Source organism: Arachis ipaensis, chromosome B6, assembly GCF_059453495.1.
Source record: "Arachis ipaensis isolate K30076 ecotype BB chromosome B6, ASM5945349v1, whole genome shotgun sequence".
Taxonomy (NCBI): domain Eukaryota; kingdom Viridiplantae; phylum Streptophyta; class Magnoliopsida; order Fabales; family Fabaceae; genus Arachis; species Arachis ipaensis.
This window is the reverse complement of record NC_142441.1, coordinates 140,033,556-140,060,017: the sequence shown is the minus strand read 5'-3', so window position 1 is coordinate 140,060,017 and position 26,462 is coordinate 140,033,556. Positions and strand designations below refer to the sequence as shown.

General features: G+C 37.7%; 1 protein-coding gene, 1 non-coding gene and 1 pseudogene across 3 annotated transcripts; 2 read left to right on the top strand and 1 right to left on the bottom strand.

The window, feature by feature from the left end:
* Window positions 1-260: 260 nt before the first annotated feature.
* On the bottom strand, window positions 261-368 carry LOC148562955 (small nucleolar RNA R71). The gene has a single exon (XR_015886629.1). It is a non-coding gene; the product is annotated as a small nucleolar RNA R71 (small nucleolar RNA).
* Window positions 369-16,687: 16,319 nt separating this feature from the next.
* Window positions 16,688-18,682, top strand: LOC107605310 (hydroquinone glucosyltransferase pseudogene; annotated as a pseudogene). Its single transcript, XR_015885672.1, has one exon. The product of XR_015885672.1 is annotated as a hydroquinone glucosyltransferase pseudogene (transcript).
* Window positions 18,683-20,071: 1,389 nt separating this feature from the next.
* Window positions 20,072-20,599, top strand: LOC110263560 (uncharacterized). The gene is made up of 2 exons (XM_021105000.2): window positions 20,072-20,260; window positions 20,360-20,599. Exons 1-2 carry the CDS (start codon window positions 20,072-20,074, stop codon window positions 20,597-20,599), a joined length of 429 nt encoding a protein of 142 aa, XP_020960659.1.
* The last annotated feature ends 5,863 nt before the right edge of the window (window positions 20,600-26,462 follow it).

The following is a 26,462-nucleotide window of genomic DNA, read 5'->3' as shown; positions in this document are numbered from 1 at the left end:
CTTTGATGCAACAAAACTGCAAGTTTCATGGACTTCCATCTGAAGATCCTTTTCAGTTCTTAACTAAATTCTTGCAGATATGTGATACTGTTAAGACTAATGGAGTAAATCCTGAAGTCTACAGGCTCATACTTTTCCCATTTGCTATAAGAGACAAAGCTAGACTATGGTTGGACTCTCAACCCAAGGATAGCCTGAACTCTTGGGATAAGCTGGTCACGGCTTTCTTAGCCAAGTTCTTTCCTCCTCAAAAGCTGAGCAAGCTTAGAGTGGATGTTCAAACCTTCAAACAGAAAGAAGGTGAATCCCTCTATGAAGCTTGGGAGAGATACAAAGAACTGACCAAAAAGTGTCCTTCTGACATGCTTTCAGAATGGACCATCCTGGATATATTCTATGATGGTTTGTCTGAATTAGCTAAGATGTCATTGGATACTTCTGCAGGTGGATCCATTCACCTAAAGAAAACGCCTGCAGAAGCTCAAGAACTCATTGACATGGTTGCTAATAACCAGTTCATGTACACTTCTGAAAGGAATCCTGTGAATAATGGGACGCCTATGAGGAAGGGAGTTCTTGAAATTGATACTTTGAATGCCATACTGGCTCAGAATAAAATATTGAATCAGCAAGTCAATATGATTTCTCAGAGTCTGAATGGAATGCAAGCTGCATCCAACAGTACTCAAGAGGCAGCTTCTGAAGAAGAAGCTTATGATCCTGAAAACCCTACAATAGCAGAGGTAAATTACTTAGGTGAACCTTATGGAAACACATATAACCCCTCATGGAGAAATCATCCAAATTTCTCATGGAAGGATCAATAAAAGCCTCAACAAGGCTTTAATAATGGTGGAAGAAACAGGTTTAACAATAATAAACCTTTTCCATCATCTACTCAGCAACAGACAGAGAACTCTGAACAAAATACCTCTAATTTAGCAAACTTAGTCTCTGATCTATCTAAGGCCACTGTGAGTTTCATGAATGAAACAAGGTCCTCCATTAGAAATTTGGAAGCACAAGTGGGCCAGCTGAGTAAAAGGATCACTGAAATCCCTCCTAGTACTCTTCCAAGCAATACAGAAGAGAATCCAAAAGGAGAGTGCAAGGCCATTGAATCAATTACCATGGCCGAACCTAGAGAGGAAGGAGAGGACGTGAATCCCAAGGAGGAAGACCTCTTGGGACGTCCAGTGATCAATAAGGAGTTTCCCTTTGAGGAACCAAAGGAATCTGAGGCTCAACTAGAGACCATAGAGATTCCATTAAACCTCCTTATGCCATTCATGAGCTCTGATGAGTATTCCTCTTCTGAAGAGAAGGAGGATGCTACTGAAGAGCAAGTTGCCAAGTTCCTTGGTGCAATCATGAAGCTGAATGCCAATTTATTTGGTAATGAGACTTTGGGAGATGAACCTCCCCTGTTCACCAATGAACTAAATGCATTGGATCAACTGAGATTGCCTCAGAAGAAACAGGATCCTGGAAAGTTCCTAATACCTTGTACCATAGGCACCATGACTTTTGAGAAGGCTCTATGTGGCCTTGGGTCAGGGATAAACCTCATGCCACTCTCTGTAATGGAGAAACTGGGAATCTTTGAGGTGAAAGCTGCTAAAATCTCATTAGAGATGGCAGACAATTCAAGAAAACAGGCTTATAGACAAGTAGAGGACGTGTTAGTAAAGGTTGAAGGCCTTTACATCCCTGCTGATTTCATAGTCCTAGATACTGGGAGGGATGAGGATGAATCCATCATCCTAGGAAGACCCTTCCTAGCCACAGCAAGAGCTGTGATTGATGTGGACAGAGGAGAATTGATTCTTCAATTAAATGAGGACAACCTTGTGTTTACAACTCAAGAATCTCTCTCTACATCCATGGAGAGGAAGCATAAAAAGCTTCTCTCAAAGCAGAGTCAACCAAAGCGCCCACAGTCAAACTCTAAGTTTGGTGTTGGGAGGCCACAACCAAACTCTAAGTTTGGTGTTGGGAGGTCTCAACAAAGCTCTGCACATCTGTGAGGCTCCATGAGAGCCCACTGTCAAGCTATTGACATTAAAGAAGCGCTTGTTGGGAGGCAACCCAATGTTTATTTATCTAATTTTATTGTTATTTATATTTTATTAGGTTCATGATCATGTGGAGTCACGAAAAAAATAGAAAAATTAAAAACAGAATAAAAAATAGCAGAAAAGAATCACACCCTGGAGGAAGACCTTACTGGCGTTTAAACACCAGTAAGAAGCATCTTTTGGGCATTCAACGCCAGAACAGAGCATGATTCTGGCGCTGAACGCCAGAAATGGGCAGCATCTGGGCGTTTGAACGCCAGAAATGCACCCTGGAGGAGAACTGGCGCTGAACGCCCAGAATTGTGTGCAAGGGCATTTTGCATGCCTAATTTGGTGTAAGGTTGTAAATCCTTGAACACCTCAGGATCTGTAGACCCCACAGGATCTCCACCTACCTCCACTCACTTCTTCTCACCCCTCTTTCACACAATCCCATAAACACTCTTCTCCAAAACTCTTCACCAATCACCTCAATCTCTCTTCCCTATCACCACTTCACCACTCACATCCATCCACTCTTCCCCATAAACCTACCCCATAAACTCCACCTACCTTCCAAATTCAAAACCAATTTCCCACCCAAAACCCACCCTTATGGCCGAACCTTACCCCCCCTCCCTTCCCTATATATAGCCCTCCACTCTTCTTCATTTTCACACAACACAACCCTCTCTTCTCCTTCTTGGCCGAATACACCTCTCCCCTTCTTCTCCATATTTTCTTCTTCTTCTTCTATTATTCTTTCTTCTCTTGCTCGAGGGCGAGCAATATTCTAAGTTTGGTGTGGTAAAAGCATAAGCTTTTTGTTTTTTCATTACCATTGATGGCACCCAAGACCGGAGAATCCTCTAGAAAAGGGAAAGGAAAGATAAAAGCTTCCACCTCCGAGTCATGGGAGATGGAAAGGTTCATCTCCAAAGCCCATCAAGACCACTTCTATGATGTTGTGGCCAAGAAGAAGGTGATCCCCGAGGTCCCTTTCAAGCTCAAGAGAAATGAGTATCCGGAGATCCGACATGAAATCCAAAGAAGAGGTTGGGAAGTTCTAACAAACCCCATCCAACAAGTCGGCATCCTAATGGTTCAAGAGTTCTATGCCAATGCATGGATCACTAAGAACCATGATCAAAGTAAGAACCCAAACCCAAAGAATTATATTACAATGGTTCGGGGGAAATACTTAGATTTTAGTCCGGAAAATGTGAGGTTGGCGTTTAACTTGCCTATGATGCAAGGAGATGCACGCCCCTACACAAGAAGGGTCAACTTTAATCAAAGGTTGGACCAAGTCCTCATTGACATATGTGTAGAAGGAGCTCAATGGAAGATTGACTCCAAAGGCAAGCCGGTTCAATTAAGAAGACTGGACCTCAAGCCTGTGGCTAGAGGATGGTTGGAGTTCATCCAACGCTCCATCATCCCCACTAGCAACCGATCTGAAGTCACTGTGGATCGGGCCATCATGATTCATAGCATCATGACTGGAGAGGAAGTAGAAGTTCATGAAGTCATCTCCCTTGAACTCTACAAAATAGCCGAAAAGCCCTCTCCTGGGGCAAGGCTAGCTTTTCCTCATCTTATTTGCCATCTATGTTACTCAGCTGGAGCTTTCATAGAAGGAGACATTCCCATTGAGGAAGAGAAGCCCATCACTAAGAAAAGGATGGAGCAAGCAAGAGAGCCCATTCATGGATCTCAAGAGACGCATGAAGCTCATCACCATGAGATCCCGAAGATGCCTCAAATGCATTTTCCTCCACAAAACTATTGGGAGCAAATCAACACCTCCCTAGGAGAATTAAGTTCCAACATGGGACAACTAAGGGTGGAATATCAAGAGCACTCCATCATCCTTCATGAAATAAGAGAAGATCAAAAAGCAATGAGGGAGGAGCAACAAAAACAAGGAAGAGACATAGAAGAGCTCAAGGACATCATTGGTTCATCAAGAAGGAAACGCCACCATCACTAAGGTGGACTCATTCCTTGTTCTTACATTCTCTGTTTTTTGTTTTCTCTATGTTAAGTGCTTATCTATGTTTGTGTCTTATTACATGATCATTAGTAGTTAGTAACTATGTCTTAAAGTTATGAATGTCCTATGAATCCATCACCTCTCTTAAATGAAAAATGTTTTAATTCAAAAGAACAAGAAGTACATGAGTTTCGAATTTATCATTGAACTTAGTTTAATTATATTGATGTGGTGACAATACTTTTTGTTTTCTGAATGAATGCTTGAACAGTGCATATGTCTTTTGAAGTTGTTGTTTAAGAATGTTAAATATGTTGGCTCTTGAAAGAATGATGACAAGGAGACATGTTATTTGATAATCTGAAAAATCATAAAAAAATGATTCTTGAAGCAAGAAAAAGCAGCAAAGAACAAAGCTTGCAGAAAAAAAAAGAAAGAAAAAATAAGCGAAAAAAAATAGAAAAAGAAAAAGCAAGCAGAAAAAGCCAAAAGCTCTTAAAACCAAGAGGCAAGAGCAAAAAGCCAGTAACCCTTAAAACCAAAAGGCAAGGGTAAATAAAAATGATCCCAAGGCTTTGAGCATCAGTGGATAGGAGGGCCTAAAGGAATAAAATCCTGGCCTAAGCGGCTAAACCAAGCTGTCCCTAACCATGTGCTTGTGGCGTGTAGGTGTCAAGTGAAAACTTGAGACTGAGCGGTTAAAGTCAAGGTCCAAAGCAAAAAAAAAGAGTGTGCTTAAGAACCCTGGACACCTCTAATTGGGGACTTTAGCAAAGCTGAGTCACAATCTGAAAAGGTTCACCCAATTATGTGTCTGTGGCACTTATGTATCCGGTGGTAATACTGGAAAACAAAGTGCTTAGGGCCACGACCAAGACTCATAAAGTAGCTGTGTTCAAGAATCATCATACTGAACTAGGAGAATCAATAACACTATCTGAAATCTGAGTTCCTATAGATGCCAATCATTCTGAACTTCAATGGATAAAGTGAGATGCCAAAACTATTCAAGAGGCAAAAAGCTACAAGTCCCGCTCATCTGATTAGAGCTATGTTTCATTGATAGTTTGGAATTTATAGTATATTCTCTTCTTTTTATCCTATTTTATTTTCAGTTGCTTGGGGACAAGCAACAGTTTAAGTTTGGTGTTGTGATGAGCGGATAATTTATACGCTTTTTTGCATTATTTTTAGTATATTTTTAATAGAATCTGGTTACTTTTAGGGATATTTTCATTAGTTTTATGTTAAATTCACATTTCTGGATTTTACTATGAGTTTGTGTGTTTTTCTGTGATTTCAGGTATTTTCCGGCTGAAATTGAGGGACTTGAGCAAAAATCAGATTCAGAGGTTGAAGAAGGACTGCTGATGCTATTGGATTCTGACCTCCCTGCACTCAAAGTGGATTTTCTGGAGCTACAGAACTCAAAATGGCGCGCTTCCAATTGCGTTGGAAAGTAGACATCCAGGACTTTCCAGCAATATATAATAGTTCATACTTTGGCCGAGTTTAGACGACGTAAAAGGGCGTTGAACGCCAGTTCTACGCTGCTGTCTGGAGTTAAACGCCAGAAACACGTCACAAACCAGAGTTGAACGCCAGAAACACGTTACAACCTGGCGTTCAACTCCAGAAAGAGCCTCTGCACGTGTAACATTCAAGCTCAGCCCAAGCACACACCAAGTGGGTCCCGGAAGTGGATTTATGCATCAATTACTTACTTCTGTAAACCCTAGTAACTAGTTTAGAATAAATAGGACTTTTTACTATTGTATTAGACATCTTTAGATCATCTTGGGACGTCTAGTTCTTAGATCATGGGGGCTGGCCATTCGGCCATGCCTGGACCTTTATCACTTATGTATTTTCAACGGTAGAGTTTCTACACTCCATAGATTAAGGTGTGGAGCTCTGCTGTTCCTCAAAGATTAATGCAAAGTACTACTATTTTTCTATTCAATTCAACTTATTCCGCTTCTAAGATATTCATTCGTACTTCAACCTGAATGTGATGAACGTGACAATCATCATCATTCCCCACGAATGCGTGCCTGACAACCTCTTTCGTTCCACCTTAGATTGAATGAGTATCTCTTGGATCTCTTAATCAGAATCTTCGTGGTATAAGCTAGATTGATGGCGGCATTCATGAGAATCCGGAAAGTCTAAACCTTGTCTGTGGTATTCCGAGTAGGATTCAGGAATTGAATGACTGTGACGAGCTTCAAACTCGCGAGTGCTGGGCGTAGTGACAGACGCAAAAGGAGGGTGAATCCTATTCCAGTATGATCAAGAACCTCAGATGATTAGCCATACCGTGACAGAGCATTTGGACCTTTTTCACAAGAGGATGGGATGTAGCCATTGACAACGGTGATGCCCTTACATACAGCCAGCCATGGAAAGGAGTAAGATTGATTGGATGAAGACAGCAGGAAAGCAGAGGTTCAGAGGAACGAAAGCATCTCTATACGCTTATCTGAAACTCTAACCAATGAATTACATAAGTATTTCTATCTTTATTTTCTGTTTATTTATTAATTATATTCGAAAACTCCATAACTATTTGATATCCGCCTGACTGTGATTTGCAAGGTGACTATAGCTTGCTTCATACCAACAATCTCCGTGGGATCGACCCTTACTCACGTAAGGTTTATTACTTGGACGACCCAGTGCACTTGCTGGTTAGTTGTGCGAAGTTGTGAAGTTATGTTTGGACCATGGTTCTGCGCATCCGTTTTTGGTGCCATTGCCAGGGAAAGAACGAACAACAAATTTTACAACCTCTGAGTAACAATTTCGTATACCACCTATGCATCTTCCTCTTGGGACCTTCCTTCATGGTGGGTGGCGACCGCCTAACACCAAACTTAGGTTTGATGTCTGGGAAAACTGTATGAGTTTTCACCAAAGGAGGAGGTTTCAGCATTGTACTCTGTATGGAAGTAACTCCTTTGTCAGGGGGTAGTGGAGGTTTCAGGACCTTGATAATCATGTAATCCTTCTGTAACCTCAGCACCAATTTGCCTCTCCCAGCATCAGAGAGGTTTCTTCCAGTAGAGATAGACCATTGCTCCAAAACCTCAGCAAAAAGAATATTGATTTGCATCTTTTTAGAGTCTTCCAAGGATTGTGATCAGTGCTCGTCCTTGGTCTCCTTTTGGGACATCTGAGGGTGTGGTACTTCAGGCTTTCTTCCCATAAGAGGGGTGTGTAACAGTGTGCTTCCAGCCTCTTCTTGAGTCTCTTCTTCATCTAGTTCTTCAACAGTGTGTACCACCTTAGACTCAGCCTCCTTGGTACTAATGAGGGCTAGACACTCTTCTCTTGGATTCAACTTTGTGTCTCTGGAAAGAGTGTTAGAGGGTCTCTACAGTTTCTGAGGAAGGTTCCTCTGAATGACTGCACTGCACTCCTAAGTAAGCACCATTGTCTCTACTTTCCTCTAATCCCTCTTGTTATTTAGTATTTTCTTCATGAACTTAGCATATGAAGGCATTTCTTCAAGAGCCTCTACAAAGGGGATTTTGATCTCCAGCTTCTTGAAAACTTCTAAGAATTTAGCAAATTGCCTATTCTTTTCTACTTTCTGGAGTCTTTGAGGGTATGGTAACTTGGCCTTGTACTCAAGGGCCATGAGTGGTGCAGGGTGAGTGTCTATAGTGCCTATAGAAGGGCTACCAGCTTGCTAAGGAAAGGTGTTCTCAGCACTTACACGTGTCTGGCCTCCCTTGGACTGGCGTTCAACGCCTGGGCTGCCCCCTATTGGGCGTTGGACGCACTGGCTCCCCCCTTCTAGGTGTTGGACGCCCTGGTTTCCTTGAACTATAGCTTGTTTAGCTTCTGCTAGCTCTTCTCCCTGCCTTTTACTGTTCAGAGGCTGGGTGTTCAGAATACTCCTTAATTGAAGAGCTTGGCACTCTTCTCTTATTTTTTCAGACAAGTGCTGTCTAGCTTGACTCAACTGTGCCTCTACATTCTTGTAGAGGCTCGGGTTTCTTACAACATCTCTTGCAATTTTAACATTTGTTGTGCAAGGTGGTGTAGCTACTGAGTTAAAGACTCATTCTATTCTGGAGGGTTAGATTCAGTGGTCACTATCTTGACCTCTCCTTTCATTGAAGTCTCACCAGATGAGTATAAATGCTGGTTGCTGGCGACTGTCTCAATGAGTTCTTGAGCTTCCTCAATTGTCTTTCTCATGTGTATCGAACCACCAGCAGAATGGTCTAAGGACCTCTTAGCCATATATGTGAGTCCGTAATAGAAGATGTCTAGCTTTACCCATTCTGAAAACATTTTAGTAGGGTATTTCTGTAGGATCATCCTGTACCTCCCCCATGCTTCATAAAGAGACTCATTATCATCTTGTTTGAAGCTTTGAATGTCCAGTCTTAGCTGGATTAGCTTCCTTGGAGGAAAGTATCTATTCAAAAACTTTTCTACCAGCTTATTCCATGTGTTCAAGCTTGATTTGGGTTGAGTATCCAACCACCTCTTTGCTTGGCCTTTTACAGCAAATGAAAAGAGCAATAGTTTGTAGACATCTTGGTCTACTCCGCTAGTTCTTACTGTGTCAGCTATCTACAGGAATTCAGCAAGGAATTCTGTGGGCTCCTGTTGTGGAAGTCCCTGAAATTGGTAGTTTTGCTGCACTAGAGTGATTAACTGTGGGTTGAGCTCAAAATGAGCTACTCCAATAGGAGGTATGCTAATGCTGCTTCTATAGAAGTCAGGAGTGGTAGCTGTATAAGACTCTAAGGTTCTTCTTGGTTGTGCCTCTTCCTCTAGATCCATAGTGGTTCTAGTGTTCCTGTACAAACAAGAGACAATAAAAAGTGGGAATATCTATGTCACAATCTAGAGAACTCCTAATGAGATACCCAGAAAGAAACAGGAATTAAAATAATTTTTTTTTCGAAAATAAATAATTAAAATAAAAATTAATTCAAAAATAATAATAAAAATAATAATTAAGAAATTTTGAAAAAAATAAGAAAAGGAAGGAGATTTTCGAAAGTTGGAGAGAAAAAGTCAAATAAAGATTTTGAAATTCAATTTTAAAAGAAAGTAAAAATTTAAAATTTAAAAACAAGATAAGACAGGTAAGTTTTAAAATTTAGAAATAAAGATAAGATAAAGATTTAAAAAGATTAAGAAAGATAAGAATTGAAATTTAAAGATTTTTGAAAATCAAGTTTAAAAGATTTAAGATAAAGAAAGTTTTGAAATTTAAAAAGAAAGATATGATAAAGATTTGAAAAGATTTGTTTTTAAAATTTAAAATTTGAAAAATTAAAAAGACAAACACTAAAAGACACCAAACTTAAAAATTTTAAGATCAAACAAAGAAAAGGACCAAGAACAATTCGAACACCAAGAAAGAAAAACAAAAACAATATTCAAAAAATCAAGAAAGGAAAAATCAACAAAAACCAAGAAAAGGTACCAAACTTAAAAGTTTTGAAGATCAAGGACACTAATTTCAAAAATTTTAAAAGAAAAACACTACAAGACACCAAACATAAAATTTTTAAAATCAAATAAGAAAAATAACGAGAACAATTTCAAATACAAGGAAGAACACCAAGAACAATTTTCAAAAAACTAAATAAAAGAAAAACCAAGAAACACCAAAAAGACACCAAACTTAAGAAATTTAAAACCAAAGACTCTAATTTTCAAAAAAGTTAGAAAAGAAAAGAAAAGACTCAAAAAGACACTAAACTTAAAGATTGACACATGACTCAAACAAAAGAAAAAGATTACTAAAGAAAAGAAAAGGTTTTGAAAAGTTTTTAACAAAGAAAACAAGAAACACAAATAAAAGAGCAAATAAACCATAACAAGTACATAATCTAAGCAACAAGATAGTCCGGTAGTTTGTCAATCTCGAACAAACCCCGACAACGGCGCCAAAAACTTGGTGTGCGAAATTGAACACCGCAAGTTTCGCACAGATAGACCGGCAAGTGCATCGGGTCGTCCAAGTAATACCTCAGGTGAGTGAGGGTCGAATCCCATGGAGATTGTCGGATTGAGCAAGCAATGGCTACCTTGTAGATCTTAGTCTGGCGGATAAAAAATATAGTTGTTGTAAAAAGCTCATAAAAATAGAATAAATAAAGTGTTACTGGATAGGTGTGAAATCAATGATAAGAGAACGGTTGAGGCTTCGGAGATGATTCCTCTTTCTGGATCAACTTTTCTCACTGTCTACTTCAACTTCTGATGATGCATTCCATGGCAGGCTGTAAATGATTAATGCCAGGTCAGTGGTCATTAATCTCCTCTACTTCAGATCAAACGCCAGGTCAATGGTCATCCAATCTGAACAGGGGTGAAGCTCCTGCAGTCCATTCCCTTGGTGATCCTACTCAAAACACCACAGAAAAGGTCGGATCTTCTGGATCAGAGAATGCTACTTAACGATTCTAGCCTATACCACAAAGGCCCTAATTGCCCCGTACCTCGGCTAAGCTGATGTCTCCAAGTCCCAAACGAAGTCGTGGATTAGCCGTTTAAGAGATGTATAATCGAGCTTGTGGTTCAATACTATCCCGTCAAGGACTCGCAAGAACCCTTGTAGAATAGGGATGACGGTCAAATTACACTCCCAATTCATTAGGATGAAGAACGAAGATACATCTTAAAATAGAATCAAGCATAGGTTGAAATAGAACAATGATATTATTAATCCATAAGAATCAGTAGAGCTCCTAACCTTAACCTAGGAGGTTCAGTTGTTCATACTGTACAATAATGTTCGAAAGTAAAAGTGGGGGAAGAAGATCCTAAATAAGGGTGATCTCCTCCTTAAATACTAGTCTAATAGCTAGGGTTTACAAAAATAAGATAAACTAGTTTTGTAGTGCAAAAATTCACTTTCCGGGCCCACTTGGTGAGTGTTTGGGCTGAGCTTGGGGTGAAGCCACGAGTTGGTACTCCCTTTGGGGCGTTGGATGCCAGCTTTGGACTCCTTTTTGGGCATTGGGCGCCAGGTGCTCCTTTTTGGGCGTCGAACGCCAGGAATGGGGTTGGTAGCTGGCGTTGAACGCCAGTTTTAGGCCTTCATTTCCAAAGCAAAATATAGACTATTATATTTTTCTGGAAAGCTCTGGAAGTTATCTTTCTAACGCCATTAAGAACGTGTCATTTAGACCTCTATAGCTCTAGATATGCGCGTTTGAATACACAAAGGTTAGAATTTGACAGCATCTGCTACACTTTCCTTGCCTCTGAATCGGACTTTGCCAAAACTCCTCAATTTCAGCCAAAAATTATTTGAAATCATATGAAAACACGCAAACTCAAACTAGAATCCAAAAACATGAATTTTGCACTAAAACCTATGAAAATATAATAGAACTTAAGCAAAACATAACTAAAATAATATGAAAATGATGCCAAAAAGCGTATAAAAAATCCGTTCATCAAAGGCGACATCATTTCAGAAATAAAGGACAAACTTGAAAAAGCATTGCAAAATGAGGAATCTTATTGGAAAGATAAGTCTAGAGTCAAATGGCTCAAATCCGGTGATCAGAATACAGCTTTCTTCCATTAGAAATTTAAAAATGGAACTCGAAGGAATAAATTTTGGCAACTAACTAGCAATGATGGTGAAGTGGCTACTTCAAATGCTGGTATTGCTTCTGTGGCTGAATCTTATTTCAAGGACATCTTCTCCTCCACTTGTCATGAGAACCCTGAACTTCTGTTTACTAATTTGAACCTAATGTTACAGCTCACATGAATCGTAGGCTTCAAAGACCAGTGACTATGGAAGAAGTGAAATGTGCAACATTTAGCATTCATCCTCAAAGTGCTCCAGAAGATGATGGTATGACAGCAAAATTTTTTCAAAGCTTCTGGAACATACTTAGTGGTGATGTGTTTCGAGCAGTTAAAAGCTTCTTTTTGGGGGACAGAATTTTGAAGGGTTTTAACCACACTCAGATCTGTCTTATTCCCAAGATTTCTGATGCTAAAGATATGACTCAGGTAAGACCAATAAGCCTATCCTCAATCTTTTACAAGATTATCTCTAAAGTACTTGTACATAGACTTCAGGGTATGATGAATAGACTAATTAGCCCTACGTAGAGTACTTTTATTAAAGGCAAATTAATCTCTGATAATATCCTAATTGCTCATGAGTGTATGCATTACCTGAAGAACAAAAAAAAAGGGGACTCAAAAAGGAAATGTCGCTAAAATTATATATGCGTAAGGCATATGATAGGGTGGAATGGCACTTTCTTTGGTTTATATTGGAGAAGTTTACTTTTGACTCCCGGTGGATATGTGGATTCGAGAATTAGTGACAACTGTTTCTTATTCTGTCATTGTGGAAGGACAACCCTATAGTTTCTTCAAATCAAATAGAGGTATTCAACAAGGATATCCTCTATCTCCCTATCTTTTTCTTTTCTGTGTAGAAGGTCTCTCCTTCTTGCTATATAAGGCGGAATAAAACAGACTAATTCAGAGTCTTCAGATACATAGACGATGTCCCAAGGTCAACCAGCTCCTCTTTGCTGATGATTCCATCTTATTCTGCAAGGCTAATCCTGAAGCATGTTCAAACATCCTGCATTTATTGAATTCTTATGAAAGCATCAGTGGCCAGAGGGTAAATCTTAATAAATTTGTTGTATTCTTTAGCCACAACACTCCCTCCACTACTCGTATACTACTGGCTAACTCTATGAACATTAATCATATTGAGGCTCAGGATAGATACCTTAGTTTGCCTTCTACAGTTTCAAAATCGAAAAAGGCTTCTTTTAGTATGATCAAAGAGAAGGTTCAGAAAAGAATCCAAGGGTGAAAGCGCAATCTTCTATTGGCAGGTGGTAGACAGGTATTGCTTAAGGTAGTGGGAGAAGCTATTCCTATTTATACATTGTCTTGCTTCAAGTTGCCTGATGGTTTAATTTCGAAAATTCACTCTCTACTTTTTCAGTTTTGGTGGGACAAAAAGGTTTTGAAAGGCGGATGACTTGGATTAGCTGGGACACTATGACTCGCCCACGAAGAGAAGGAGGCCTTGGATTTAAAGATCTTAGAATCCAAAATCTGGTGCTTTTAGGCAAATAGTTTTGGCGACTCGTAACACAGCCTACTTTCCTATTATCCAAAATCCTAAGAGGTAAATACTTTAGCAACGGTAATGCTATAACGGCAGAAATTGGAGTCTTACATTCTTGGGGATAGAGGAGCATACTGAAAGGCCGAAAGATTGTTGAAAAAGGTCTTAATTGGGTTGTGGATACTAGAGAGAATATTTGAACCTTTGAGGATCCTTGGCTGCCTCCTCCGTATCCTTTAATGATTTCTGACATGCCAAATAGACAGGCTATTTCTGAGTTGGTTCCAAGAGTTAAAGATCTAATTACTGAAAATAGAAATTGGAATCAGAATCTCATTCAAGAATTATTTCCCCAAGACGTTGCAGACAGGATTTTGTCAGTTAAAATTCAGCAAAGTAGGGACAAATTGCAATGGAATTTTGAACAAATCCAAGTAATATGATACATCTTCAGGTTACAGAATTGGCTATTTATTTTACCATCCGCCTTTGGAGCTTTGCCCTAATTATATACAGCAGAAAAAGTCGTAGATTGATCTATGGAAGTTGAACTTGCCTTACAAAATTAAGCTATTTATCTGGAAAGCTCTCCATGGCCGGCTTCCGGTACTTGCTCAGATTCATCACCGCATCCCATATATATCGCCAATATGCCCCTACTGTCATGAAGCAACAGAAACAGTCACTCATTGTTTGATCGATTGCTCTAGAATTAAAGAAGTATGGTCTTAGAGTTATCTTCGTGACTATCTTCCTCCTCAGAATCCTAACGACTTTTGGACATGGTAAACTGCATCAATAGAGATGCTTAACCCGTTGAAGAATGCTGACTGTAATCCTCAATTGCTTGCCATCATTTGCTGGAACTGCTGGAAAGCTCACAACTAGTTAATTTTTGAAGGTTCTACTTCAATGCCGTCTGCCATTCTGGTAAGCTCTGTCAAGTTGCTCCGTGAAATCCAGAGAACTCCCAGTTTAGTTCGTCATCTCCATGAGGCAAACTCTTAGTTTCATTCAATTTGATCTATCATTCTTTCTTCTTTAAGATTTTTCTTTGTTTTTCGACCATGCACCGTTGGATGAATACCTTCAGTGTATTATTTTAGAAAATTTCCACCTTTTATTATGCTGTCCTACTTTTGGACATCTTTGTATTTCATTTTTCAATAACTAATGAAATATAACCTACTATCTTTGAAAAAAATCATATTACATGAATAAAAGTAAAAAAAAAAAGACAATTATTGTTTTTCCCTCCATGCAAAATTTAATTATGTTAATGAAAAAAATTAATATATTTTAGGAATTTACTTATTACTAAAAAAATTATTTAATAATATATTTATCCTATTACAATATTATTTATATAAATATTCTATTTTTAGTACGCGTAAATTGCAGTAGTAATTGCATATTTATTAAATAACATCTAAATTGCATCAAAGGTTGTATTTAGTTTTAAGAACAGGATAAGATAAGATATTGAAAATTTTTTGTATCTTATTTAGTAATAAACTAGAACAAATTATAAAAATTTAATTTATTCACATTTTTTCATTCAAAAAATTTAGAAAGAAAAATATAATAATAAAAAATATAATTATAAAAAATTAACAAAAATAATTAAAGAAAAAATAAAAAATAAATTGTATCTCTTGTTAGTGTCATTCTTGTCAGGACACAAAATAATTAAAGATTTTAGTGTGATTTTTTTTCTAAAGTTAGGAGTGAAACTTGAACCCGCAATCTCTAGATGAATATAGAGAGACTATGTCATTTAAAATATAGTTTATTGGCAAGATCTTAGTGTGATTTACTAATAATAAAATTAGGACATTTATGTAAATAATGTTGTAAATTGTAATAGGACAAGTATATTATTAATTATTTTTTTTTCAAATTTAAATAAGTATAAATCCCTATATTTTACTATATATTTTTTAATTATTTTGATGACTCTTTATCAAACAGATATGAAATAATGTATATAAATGTATAAAATATATAATAGGGTAAATTACAAAAATGCATTTGAATAATTTTGTTGTTGATAAAAATGCATTTGAATTTTGGTATAAAAAAATGTTCTCAAATAATTTTAAAATGTAACAAAAATATCCAACATTAAATACATATTGTCAAAATAATACTTTAGAGATTGAATTTTGATGCGATTTTTCGTAAGTATAATTTAAAAAAAAATGAGATATTTTTATCATTAAAATTTGATGATTTTTTGCTAAATATATATTTTTTTGTGATTTTTTTTATCAACGACTAATAATACTTTTAAAAAATAAAAAATATAGAGATCACATTTTTATTCGATTTTTTGTATGTATTTTTTAAATAATTATCTAATTATTCCTATAAAATTTTAGATTAAATATATAAACAATTTATTAAATAAAAATTTCGTTTGTCCTTAAAAAAAATATTTTTTATTTTTTGTCAACAATAAAATTATTCAAATGCATTTTTTATAATTTACCACTATAATAAGTCATGTTTTAGTTGAAATTGGGTATTCATCTAGCATTTTTTATGTCAAATATATTAGATGAGAAAATCAATCTAGCTTGTTTTACATGGCCTGAGAAAATTCAAGATCAAAACAGCTAAGGTCAGTCAGGTGCGTATTGCCTTACGTCATTGCGCAACTGTTGAGATAATATTCAATTTGGTCCCTAAACTTACATGCAAATTTTAATTTAGTCCTTAAAATTTTAATTGCCTTTATTTAGTTCTCAAACTTTGTGAATATAACTCATGTTCGTCCTTAAAACAATTTTCAACATATAAATGTTAACAGAATACTGTCGTGAACAGCCGAATGCCACACTAAATTTTGTAAAATAATGTCGTTTTAGTTTTGGCACTCAAATAACTCAAAAACAACATCGTAAAAGGTGTTTATTAAAAATTTAACTAAAACAAAATAAGTGATACGATAGCATTTTTGAACTATTTAAATGCCAAAACCAAAACTGCATCATTTTACAAGTTTTAAAGTGACATCTAATAGTCTATAACAACGCTCCATTAACGTTTTTATACTAAAAATCATCTCAGTGACTAATATGAGGCACATTTATGAATTTTGGAGACTAAATAAAGGCAATTAAAATCTCAGGAATTAAATTGAAACTTGTGTGTAAATTTAGCGACCAAATTGAATATTATCTCGGAACTGTCTCTTTGAAAGTTTAATTTCTTCATTTTAAAATAAAATAAACAATGAAAGAATAAAGAGAAGACTCCATAATGTTTCCTCATGCTCATTCCGCATCTGCATTATATTTAATGAAAATGAAAATGAGCCACCGGTATCCGCATGTACAAAAAATATTTAGAGGAAAAGAAGGTTTTGCTAACTTAATTAGAAAAAAGTTAACTTTATATTATTAAAAATTTAAGAGTATTATTTTCTCAATTAAATTATTCTTCTATTTTTATAATTTGAAAAGTAAGCTTAGAATTTATACTAGTTAGCAAAATCCTAATTGAAAATCATTTCACAACATGGAAGTTGGTCACAACTAGTCAACTACTACAGGGAAAAGTTTCCCTATATAGTTTACATATCTGAACCAAAATCAAAACCATAGCTTTTCTCGTACAATCCAATTGATGGCAAAAACAACGCGCATAGCTGTTGTTACAAGTCCTGGCTTGACCCACCTAGTTCCAATACTTGAGTTCTCCAAAAGATTCTTGGAGCTTCACCCAAATTTTCATGTCACTTGCATGATTCCCTCACTTGGGCCACACCCAGATTCAACCAAATCCTACCTTCAAACTCTTCCTTCAAACATTCACTCCATCCTTCTCCCTTCAATCAACAAACAAGACTTACCCCAAGGAGCATACCCAGGAGTTCTTATTCAAAAAACCGTTACCCGCTCTCTCCCATCAATTCGTGAGACCCTTAAATCCCTCACCTTAAGGGAACCACTTGCAGCTTTGATCGCAGATGCTTACGCCTTCGAAGCACTTTCATTTGCTAAGGAGTTCAATTTCTTGTCCTACATTTACTTCCCTTCTGCAGTTATGGCTCTCTCATTGTGTTTGCATTTGCCAAAACTTGATGAGCAAGTTACCGGTGAGTACAAAGACCTAAAACATCCTATCTATTTACCCGGTTGTGTACCAGTTTTCGGGCGTGATCTTCCATTTCCAATGCAAAATCGATCCAGTGATGCTTACAAACTCTATCTAGAACGTTCCAAAGGATTCAGTAATGGAAACGGATTCATAATCAACAGCTTCTTGGAATTGGAATCAGCTGCTATGAAAGCACTTGCAAAGGAGAAAAGTTGCTTCAGCTTTTATGCTGTTGGACCAATTACACAAAAAAGGTCATCAAGCAATGATGGTGATGAGGAATTAGAGTGTTTAAGATGGTTGGATAAACAGCCACATAGTTCTGTTTTGTATGTTTCTTTCGGAAGCGGCGGAACACTCTCTCAGAGCGCAATCAATGAGCTAGCTTTGGGTTTGGAATTGAGTGGTCAAAGATTTTTATGGGTTCTTAGAGCACCAAGTGATTCACCTAGTGCTGCTTACTTAGACAACCAAAAGAAGGAGGATCCTTTGAAATTTTTACCAAGTGGGTTTCTAGAAAGAACCAAAGAGAAAGGTTTGGTTTTGCCATCATGGGCACCCCAAGTACAAATCCTTAGTCACGATTCAGTTGGTGGGTTTTTGAGTCATTGTGGTTGGAACTCGGTGTTGGAAAGTGTGCAAGTGGGAGTTCCAATAATCACATGGCCACTCTTTGCAGAGCAGAGGATGAATGCTGTGTTGTTAGTTGATGGACTCAAAGTGGCGGTGAGGCCGAATGTTGGAGAAGATGGTGTTGTTGAAAAGGAGGAAATTTCAAAGGTGATAAAGTGTCTAATGGAGCAGGATGAAGGTAAAGCAATGCGCAAAAGAATGGAGGATTTGAAAGCTTATGCTGCTGATGCAGTGAAGAAAGATGCTGGTTCTTCAACTCATGCGTTATCACAATTGGCTACTAAGTGGGAAAATTTTAGTGGGATTGAGGATAATAATTAAAGGTGGAAAGTCATATCGACTTAACGTGAAATTGATATTTGAAAATTAGATGATTTGATGATTTGACTAAATTTTCATCTAATAGCTCTCAAATATCAATTTTATGTGAAATCAACTTTACCTGAGTTTTCATCAAAAGTGAAAATTAATAAGAGAAAAGGCCAAATAAATCTTTGACATTTTGATTTTTAAAATCTCAACAACTTAAATTTTTGCAGATCAAGAACCTATTTCTCTTGTTTTTTTTAAATTAATAAAGCCTTCTATGAGTCTGTTGATGTGCATGTTATACATTGTTTAATATGGGCCAGCCATATGGTTTTTTTCTCTGATTTTTTTTTTTGTAATGGACTGATATTGATGTCAGTAATAATATTTAGCTTGCTTTGACACGTTGCCCACATAAGTCAAATTTATTTTCAAGTTAAATTGTTCGTCTTTCCGATTACCAGAAAAAAAAATTGTTCCTCATTCCTGATTTGTTTTTCTTTTATGTTTTACGCTTTATTTTAATTATATTAGGTATATATTAAAATTAATTACTAAAATTAATTATTAGTATAAAATATATATTAAAATATAAAATATACGTTAAAAATAAATTAAATTATATATATTTATACATAAATACATAAAAATTAGAACAAATCACACAAATAAGTTAAAGATATACCAAAATTTCACCAATCAGCCAAAAAAAAAATGGTTCATGAATTAACTAGATGCACGTTTTTATGCAATTCGAATTAGTCTAATTCGAATTACGCCTTTACTGTAATTCGAATCATACTGATTTGAATTGCACACACTCAATTCTTAGTTATTCGAATTGGCCAGGTTCGAACTACTCAATTTTTGAGTCTCTTAGTAATTCGAATTAGTGTGTTTCGAATTACTCAAGGTTCGGTTATAAAAAGAGTTCGAACCAACCTCATTCGAACTATTATTCCAAAAGCACGCCCCACCAAAATCCTAGAGAAATTGACCCAAAACAACTCCAACTAAGGTTTGAGCGGAATATTTAGCCGATGGGGGATAATCCGGACAAACTTTATCGCTTGGATGGAGTAGCCACATAGCTGGTGTCATCAACGAAGAGGTAAGTACGAACTCATTTTTTTAAAAGTAGGATTTAGTAACCTATTTGTTTGTTTATATACGACTATACGTTATGTTAGTAGTTTTGATAGTGAATGACGTTGGTAATATTGTATGTGAATGATTTTATAAGTTTTGTTAGTGATTTTGTTGTTGATTTTATTAGTGGTTTAGGGTGTGGTTGTGCCAATGGTTTTGGTAGTGGTTTTGCTAGTGGCTTTGTTAGTGGTTTCGTTGGCGATTTTTTTGTTAGTGATTTTGTTACTAGTTTTGGTGGTGGTATTGTTAATGGTTTAGTTGGTGATTTTGTTGATAATTTTGTTAGTATCTTTGTTAGTTGTTTTGATTGTTGTATTGTTAGTGATTTTGGTTAGCGGTTTTTCTTGGTGATTTTGTTGGTTGTGGGATTGAAGATAATAATTAATAAAGGAGTTAATAGTCAAAATCGTCCCTGAAAGATACCCCGATCTCCATTTTAGTCATCGAAAGATAAAATTAATCAAAGTCGTCCCCGAAAGTTACTCACGTTGTTCGAGTTTGTCCTTCCGTCCTCTCAGGTAGTGACGTGGCTAACGTTTGCTGAGGTGGAATGTTAAGTGCCAGCGTGGTGAGGTCCAGCATGGCAACCGTTAATGCTGATAAGATATGTTTGATTATTTAGGTCAAATTAGTCCTAATGTTACAACCCTAACCCCCAATCTGAAGCATATATGTGCGTGATTCTCATAGTAGATGGCAATGTATGTTTGAGGAGTCGCTGCTATGATGAGTGGAAGCCGGAGTGGTGACCTGCCGTCGCAGTCCATCGGTAGCCATGAATCGAACTCTTCCATGCGACAGAGGAGGAAGATGAAGGATCAGACTTGCTTTTGTGGGTTGAAGACGACAATCAAGAAATCCGGCACAAGAGAGAATCCGGATAGGTTGTTCCACACTTGTGCCAGATACCCGGTGAGTTAGGTTATGATATATTAAGCTTGTTTTCCATATTCCTTTGTCTATTCTGCTGGGTTGTTGAAATTGATTTTCTTTTTTTTTGGAAAAATTCAGAAGGAAAGTCACTGCAACTTCTTTAGGTGGGTTGAGGAAGATGGGTATGTAGCAGGGGCGAAAACTGATGCAGAGGTTGGTGGGGACTATGATGAATGGAGACTGAATATGTCATGGAGATTGGGTAGCTTAGAGGGTGAGGTTAGAGCAATGAAGATGCTGATAATGTTCCTGTCAGTTGCAGTGGTGGTGGCTACTATATTGTGTGTATCACTGTTGTTCACATTAATCTCCAAGTAAAGCCACAAATGGAGTGTTATGTTCTTGTGTGTTAGAGGTGTTGTTAGATCAGAGAAATTAAATTAGTTGATATGTAATGATGATATTAATTATGAATGAAAGTATGGTTTAATTGTGTTTAATTTAACATAAACTTGTTGTTTAAGCATGATGGGTTTCACTGAGAATACATGATGGTGATGTTTGAACTATTATAAGTATCTTTTCACCAAATAGAAGCATACATGACAATAGACAAAGTCATTGTAATCCATAACAAACATCATAATTATACTGATATCATATTGTCTTAGTAGACACACCACAAGAGTGATCAAGGATCCAAACAACATTGTTCAGACAACATTGTTCACTTAAACCAAAAAAACATACTAGGCCTAACTTAAATGATCCTGAACACAGAGGCAGTTTATAGAGCCATGTTCCCAAAAAGCAAACTTACAACTACATACAAAATATATTTCCTAGTTAAACATATTAATCTTTCTTTCTTGGACGCTTGAACCCTGGAGTAGGCACGAATGTCATGAAGGTTTGCATCTTCTTTGCAGTGGCGGAAGTTGTTCCTTTCAATGTCTCAGCAGATATGGCCACAGGTGACTGGGTGGAGGCATTCGATCTTGCCTTTTTTTTTTATTACATGCAGTTTGGGTGGCCTGCCTCTCTTTTCACCTTGCATAGGCCAGTTGCAGACCAATTAATTTCAAGTAAATAAAATAAATGCAATTGGGCAGAAGAAAAAGCAGCAAATAAATAACCTGAATGTCTTGAACAGGCAGTTGGGTATCTTGCATTAGTTGGGTTCCTCCAAGTTAGTTGACTTCCACAACAGGTTGTGGCTGGATTGGGGGAGGAGGGGGAGAATGTGATTGAACTTCATTGTTGGTGTTTGGCTCATCTGTAGGGGGAGCAGGCCCTTTAGCAAGGGCAAGCTGAAGTTGCATTTGCCTAGCTTGTTCCTCAGCATCCTTCTTTTTCTTCTTTGCACAGCTTCTCTTGTTGTGTCCAAATTCACCACAAAACATGCACCTAATTGGGTTGTACTTCCTCTTCATCTTGGTGCTTGACCCAACTGGCTGCTCTCCTTTGTCCTTTCTCCTCTTCTTGGTAGGCCTCCCAAGTTTTGGCTTGATTGGGGGTGGGACAGGGGCAGGTGAAGATGTTTTCTCCCACAGATCTTGTCCTTTCACCGGGTTAACATTGAAATAGTATGTCCTTTTATATGCATCCATTGTCAACAACTCATGGCAATACTCCTTAGTTCTCTTACCATTTTTGTCTTGAATTGCTGAAATTGCATGCATACATGGCATCCCTGTGCCAAGTTTAGACAGACAAAGGTAATGAAAAAATCAAAAGCAACTCTGACTAATTCAGGCTAAGGGAAGGAGTTATAGGGTCTGAATGAATTACCTGTGAGTTGCCAGAATCGACAGGTGCAAGTGTGCTTTCCCAAGTTGACCACCATGTTTGTGGGCCAGCCATGTACTTCAAACAACTCCTCTTTTTCATCCCCGCACCATTAGGGAACCCAGTGACTAGATAACTTTGTCATGACTTCTAGTCTGCTTTGCTGAACCGGGGGTAAAATTCCTTGATAAGTGCTCAACTTTAGTTTGTTATCGACCATGCTCTTCATGATTATTCTCCTCACCTCTTCAGCCAAAGTCAATATCGGCTTGGTCCTCTCATGCTTTATCTTAGCATTGAATGATTCGCAAGCATTGTTGCAAATGTTGTCATTCTTAGGATCCTCACTGAAGTACGCCTTAGTCCAAGCTTCCTTCGGCCACTTTTCAAGATACTGCCAAGCCTGTTCGTTGATGACCTTTACTCTCTTCATGTTCCTCTCGAACTCATTACGTGCCCTTGATCGAGCACACTCCCAAACCAGGTCTTTCAACTCCATGCTACCCCATTGTTTTGAAAAATTCCGCCACAGATGCCACACACAGAACTTGTGCTAGGCCATGGGCATGACTTCCTTCACTGCTGGAATTAGTCCCTGCCAGATACAAAGAAACCCGAAAAGATTGTTAATCAAATGAATCCCTCAAATTTGATCATTGAATCAATTTAGTCCTAGAAGTATATCTCATTAGATCAATTTAGTCCTCACCTTCTGCATGTCTGAAATGATGCACAACTTGTTACCATTGTAGTTGCCAAGGTCCGATTATAGCAGCTCTAGAAACCATTTCCAGTTTCCTTGTTTTCCACATCCACAATTGCATAGGCAACAACAAATATGTGGTTATTGGAATCCTGAGCACACGCCGTCAATATTTGTCCACCGTGCAGGGTCTTAAGAAAAGCCCCATCCAATCCAATCATCGGTCTACACTCAGCCTTAAATCCTTTTTTACAGGCATCAAGACACACATAAAACCTCTCAAATTGAGGAGGACCCTCTGGCATTGGGATTACACCAACTTGAACTGTAGACCCAGGATTACTTGTAAGCAATTCATTCGCATAGTCCCAGATTAGTCCATACTGAGCAACTTCATCACCCTCTACCACTTTCCTAGCAGCTTTCAATACTCTAGTGATGCAGGTGCTGTTCAGGTTTACGTTACACTTCCTCACAAATCACTCATACACTTCACGATGTCTCATTGTAGGATGCTTCCTAAGTTTTGGAACAAGTTTGCTAAGTGTCCACTGTTGGGTGGTTGCCCTGTTTTTTCGCCTTCTAGGACAAATATGGTTGTCAACTAGGGTTTTAATCTGCCAGGACCCGTCTTGCTTACTACGTGCACAGTATACTACCCAAGGACAACCCTCAGCCTTACACACAGCCCTAACCCGAACATTGTCATTCTTTGTAAACAATATGTTTTTACCTAACTGGATTGTGTAGTCCCTAGTTGCATGCATAAAATGTTCCTTTGATTTGAATATCATACTAACCTCAAATTTGAGGTCCCCGAACTTTGCCTTGTCATTATACTAGGGATATACGGTTGGTGATTCCTCATCAGAGTCTAGTTCCTGGCCTGAGTCCTCCGAGTGCCATGAATTGAGATCCGAATCATTGTCCTCAAGGGGATTATCCTCTAGGTCTGCCAAACATAAACCAGAAAGTAAGTAATCAGTCATGTGACCAAAATTAAATCAACATCTACAAACCAATTGATTTAACCAAATACCTGAGTCACTTTCATTCTCATCCTCAGAAGCTTCATAGCTTGAATCGTCAGTCTCTATTTCTTTCTCTGCTAATCTGGTCTTAGCAGGCTTGTGCTTCTCCTTAACCTCACTTTTTTTGTTCAGCCTTGTAGAGTTCACACCATCATCACTGTCACTGCTAGATTCATCATCTCCTAGTACCTTTGGAGGTTTGTAAAGGCTGTCTTCAGCACTCTCATAGGAGTCATGAGAGTCACTGTCTTCCTCAACCTCTACTGTCTTCACATGCCTGCCTTCCCTTGTGGTGGTAGTGACATTGGCCTTACCTTTAGGCTGAGATGGAGCAGGGATAAGTTTGGTAGGCTGACTATAGGATTTTTTCCGCTGTGATGGAGTTTGCACAGGTTGATGTGACTTCTTGGTGGGCTGAGATAATGGTCTACTGGGCTTAGTGGTTGGTCTAGTGGGCTTAGCTGATGGACCCGTGGGCTTCAATGATGGTCCAATGGACTTAGTGGGCTCCTTAGTGGGCTGCATTGGTTGCTTAGTGGGCTGGGTAGGCAATTTACTGGGCTGACTTGGTTTTTTTGTGGATTGGGTAGAAAATTTCTTGGACTGAGAAGGCAACTTTGAAGGCTGAGATAATCTGCTACCATCAGCTGATGCCTTCATGGACTCAGAGCATGCTTTTTGGTGGGATGGTAACTTGGTGGGTTGAGATTGATGTCTCTTGGTTTGGGTTGGCTTAATTTTAGGCACATCTTCTTCCTGCTCATCAACCACACATGGCTCTGAAACACCATGCTCGAAATACAGGTTGATCAAGTTGAAGTTCCTCCTGCAATCCTTCACCATTGCAACCAAATCATGATCTATGGCCAGCCTCCTCAGCCCATATTTAAAGGGAACTCCTGGAGATTTTCACCAGCACTTCCTAGCCTCAGCATATCCCAGTTCGACATAGTATCCCCTCACAAAGAACACGTCAAGTGTGTCAGCTTCAACTCCCATTAATACCTCTGTGTGATCCGGCTCATAGTACAGATTTTCACCCTCATCCTTTTTAAACTTCCCACCATGGTGAAATACAAAAGTCATCGGAGGACCCTCCATCTACAAGTGCAAAAATAAATAAATGTAGTCAACATCAACATCTGAAACAACTCCTCTCTTACAACTGCATGTAAACACACAGCAAACTAATCATAACCATCGCAAACCCTCCACTCCCCAGAAAAACCCACCACATAACGACCAGGAAACCCTTAACAAACGCATACAGAATATGTTCAGGCTAATCCAAACCCTAGTCTCACTAGATGGTTCTTAGAACTAAGTCATCCTAAACCAACGGACACCAACATTGCAAAATCAACAGAAACTGTAAAAAAAATTAAGCCTTACCCTATGGCAGTTACTGTTCCTTCCTCCAACTACGAAACTCCTCCGCGACCTCCTCCAACTATCCAACGTAGCAGAGCCTAGTCTTCTACAAGCCTCGCGCACAGGAATCGTCGATAACGCCACCAAGTTCTGATCAAAGGATCTATGGGCAGAGTACCAGAGTAGAGAGAAGACGAGAGGTTTTGGAGCGAAAGTTGAAGAGGGTTGTTACGAGAGAAGAGAAGGGCGGAACGTTTGAATATCCAACTGTGGACCATAAACGACGTCGTTCCACTGATTTGGGGCTGAGGGTATGAAACTACGTCGTTTTGAACCTCACCACGCTGGCACTTAACGTTCCACCTCAGCAAACGTTAGCCACATCACTACCTGAGAGGACGGAAGGACAAACTCGATCAACGTGAGTAACTTTCGGGGACGACTTTGATTAATTTTATCTTTCGAGAACTAAAATAGAGATCGGAGTATCTTTCAGGGACGATTTTGACTATTAACTCATTAATAAAGCCTTTTAAGGTTCGGTTGATGTGCATGTTATACATTGTTTAAGAGAAAGTCTATAGATAAGTATTTTTATTAAAATTTTGTCAGTATTTAATTAATAAAAAAAATAATTTTATATTATAAAATATCATTTTATACTATTAAAAATATTAATAATAATTAATTAATGATTATAAATCACAAAATTTACTATCTTTTTAATATTCTTTATTATTTAATATGGGCCAGCTATAGTGGCTTTTTTTTTTCCTTGGTAATGGACCGATATTGATGTCAGTATTAATATTTAGCTTACTTTGACACCTGGCGCACATAAGTCATATTTGTTTTCAAGTGTAGATATGGGTCATTCCGATTACCAGAAAAAAAAAATGTTCCTCATTCCTCATTTGTTTTTCTTTTATGTTTTACCGTTTACTTCAATTATATTAAGTATATATTAAAATTAATATAAAATAAATATTAAAATATAAAATATACATTAAAAATATATATTATTACTTGGTTGTATATCAGATGACAACACTCAACACCTCAATAAATTATTTTGTGGCTCATGACAATGGCTAATTATATGAACATATCAAGTGTCACTTAATGATCCATATCAATATTAGCTTAAGACAAACAAGTGTTCTGTCTACTCTTTCTGAATAACCAAGGATTTTTTTGTCTGAATGCTTAAGTTAACCAGTTAATTTAGTCTTGAATAAAGACAAATTTATCCCAAAAATCTTAAATGACTTATTACATGTGGTTTTATTTTACTTTTCTTTGTAATCTTGTCGGAACAATTCAATACAAGGATAATGCGCCTGGTATA